Raw genomic sequence first — 2,993 nt, 5'->3', positions numbered from 1 at the left:
CTAGCACGACTCATTTTCGTCAATCTCTATGGGGCTTTTGCCTTGGGAAGGAAACAAGGAAGAAGAAATGGCCTTCTCTGGTATAGGCTGCAGTGATGGCAGGCATCTTTCTTGTAAGATTGGCACTTCAGCCAAGTGTAAGTAAGTCTCAAAATAATCCATGGACTCCCCTTCTTGAATCTCTGCTAAAATCTGGTAGTCCCCAAAGCAAATGATGCACTTCCATGGCAGGTCAATTTTGTTTAAGTAACCCAGTTCTGTTTGGTCCACAGTCAGTTTTGTTTTCTTGCTCATGTTCTTTATCTCAAAACAAAATTCTGAGCTGTTCAGTTTTCTGTAAAACTGCAATGAAAACTGAATCCGAGAAACACGAGTATCCATTAAGTTATAACGGCAGACACTAGAATCGCGGCCAAACTTGGCCATTTCGTCTGCCCTGACCTGTTCTCGCTTACAGAAATTCAAGCAACGAAACATCATCTTGTCTTCTTGGCAAGGATGGTAAAAGGTCATGTGGAGACATGTTACTGTTTCTTCAGTTTCAGCTTCTTCAAAAGAGCTCATGATGAAAAGAGTCTTCAGAACTACAAGAAAGAAGTAAAATTACAGCATGAAGTCACTGTAGTACCAAAAAAATTTGGCAGTAAATGTAATGAGACCACTGGAATGAAGATGTAGGAGTTGAGCCTACCCAGTCCATGACAAGCATCATTTCCCACCACTTTTGGCAAAGACTCGTTCGGTGACCACAGCTAAGTGACAGATAGCTAAGTGACAGATTGCTCTGTGCTGAACTCTTCCCAGCAGTCAGTCAATCTCACATCTGTTGCAGCGGCTGCGCAGCACTTCAGAACTCCGAAAAACACCCACGACTGTAAATTGCTGCCAGCTAGTTCTTTGGGAGGTTCTCACAGGTAGATTTACCTTTGGAAGAAATATGTCACTTAGCAGTGACAATAAGGTTTACTTCATGGACTTAAAATGGATCATTCAGTAGTGCTGTCTGGGCCAGTGTCTTCTGTTTTACAGTGTAGTCCCTTGACTTGAAGGTATCAGACAAACAACTTTTACAAATGCAGTCTGACTGTAGGCAGTAGTACTTCAAATGTGTATAAAGCACTCTCTTGGCTTTTTAGTCAGAATTTACCTCTTATATGAAATCAAAAACAGTGTTTAGAAGTGACTGATGCAACAGTATGTAAAGTGAATGCAAAAGCTGTAATACCGGTGAGACGTAAAGGTGGAATTGTAACCAACTCTAGGTATTTCCCTGTTGCCTATCAGAAAAGGCCAGCTATCTGCTGCAGAAGTACTTAACTAGGCACTAAAAATAACAAATAACGTTTCTTGCGTTTTGGGTTTGGTTTTGTTTTAAGCTTCTTGCATGCAGCACAGAGACACTCGCTTATGAACTAAATTCTGTTCCAAAGTCTGAGTGACTGCAGTGCATCCAAATAAAATCCATAAGACTCCTTAAGAAACACTGTGACCTGGTCTTCTATACATGCAGGGCCAGTATCTTCCTGCACTGAAACTTAGCCTGAAGAAAGAAGAGGCTAGGTACTTAAAGCAGGAACCAGAGAATGAGTTCTCAATTATCAGAGAAACACGTGAGCAGCTGTTTAACTGGAATCATACAGTGCAGGTGATTGTCATGTTTCTCCTCCTAGATTGCAGTAAGTTCCCCACATGCCACACGCCCATCCTGAGCTTTCTCACCAGCTCTATTCAGCGAATGATGCTAAAAAGCAGCTTACATCTTAATCTGTTGTTTTTTTTTTTTATGGGTAGGTGAATCATCACTGCAGTTAAGTATTCTGACTTGTGAGGTTTTTTTTAAGGCAAAATTATACTCCAAGCACAGTGAATAGTGGTGTATCAGTGCATCGCTTTCTGTGTGAAACCCCCAAATCACTTCCTCCTTATACCTTTAACACAGGAACAGCAGCAGTTCTGACACAGTAGTTAGCAACCTCTGCTTGCTTACTGAAGTAGGCTACAACAGTGCTTCTACCAAGCTTAGATGATTAGAGAAACAGAAAATTTCAAGTAGCTCTCAGAGCTCACTTTAAAACAAACTAGGAACTATCATCTGTGCTTTTGACAAAAGTACGGAGAGACTCTGATGGCAGGTTATTCCTTTGCCATCTGTAAGACAAGCTGTGGTGACATCAGTATCCATCCCTCCTCCTAGTATGCCTCAACTCCGGGGAGCTGGAGGTGGCTCTGTGAGCAGGAGGATGGGTCTTTCTGTGCTCAGTTCTGCCCTTTGCAGTTTTGTACCACTAAGAGGATGTGAGATGTTATCTGAGGTCAGCTTTGGTTAAAGAGGAAAACCAAGTCATTTCGCTGAGTTTGCAGATCGGCCTACAGAGACAGTTTTCATTCTCGAGACTTGGGCTGAATTTGATACCAACTTAAAAGAATGTCCTGCTTCCTTTAGTGTTGTCTTTAATTGGTTTCTGAAATGCATCAGGACTGGGCAAAACACAGGAATACAAAGAAATATATTTTGAGAAATCTGCAGTGTATATACCTGTGTATCAGGTCGATGCAAAATGTTGGCTTTATTCATATGTTTATGAAATTTATTAATTAGGGAAGGGGAAGAACGACCACTGCTTGCTTCAGCAGCACCCACAGACCCTGCTATCGATTCACCATCTGCTTGTGTGCTGCCTTGGGCATCCCCAGCTCAGCTGCCAAGTCCTGCATTAAAGGTTTATTGAGGTTGGACTGAACATACTTTCATGTAAATACTGACAGAGTTTCTATTTACTAGATTGTACTGGACAGGAGAAAGATTTCAGAGAATTCCAACTGGAAAAGGAAATTTTCTATAGTTAAATTCAGGCTTTTCCTGCAACTGTAAGGTAGCCTATTGCACTGCTGTTGTCCGTACCTTAATTTGAGGCAAACGGTGATCTTGCCTCTTTCTCTTCTCCCAACATTGTCTCCTTCAGTGTGCATCATTATCCCCATTTTTAGAGACG

The 2,993-nt window shown here is 41.7% G+C and overlaps 1 protein-coding gene across 1 annotated transcript; it reads right to left on the bottom strand.

Annotated features, from left to right (window-relative positions):
• TIFA (TRAF-interacting protein with forkhead-associated domain) lies at nucleotides 1-564 on the bottom strand. Its single transcript, XM_009700374.1, has one exon. The coding sequence runs from the start codon at nucleotides 562-564 to the stop codon at nucleotides 1-3; it is 564 nt and encodes a 187-aa protein (XP_009698676.1).
• Nucleotides 565-2,993: the final 2,429 nt, after the last annotated feature.

The sequence above is a fragment of the Cariama cristata genome, unplaced genomic scaffold (genome assembly GCF_000690535.1).
Source record: "Cariama cristata isolate BGI_N322 unplaced genomic scaffold, ASM69053v1 scaffold13265, whole genome shotgun sequence".
Lineage (NCBI taxonomy): Eukaryota > Metazoa > Chordata > Aves > Cariamiformes > Cariamidae > Cariama > Cariama cristata.
This window is presented reverse-complemented; position numbering and strand designations above follow the sequence as displayed.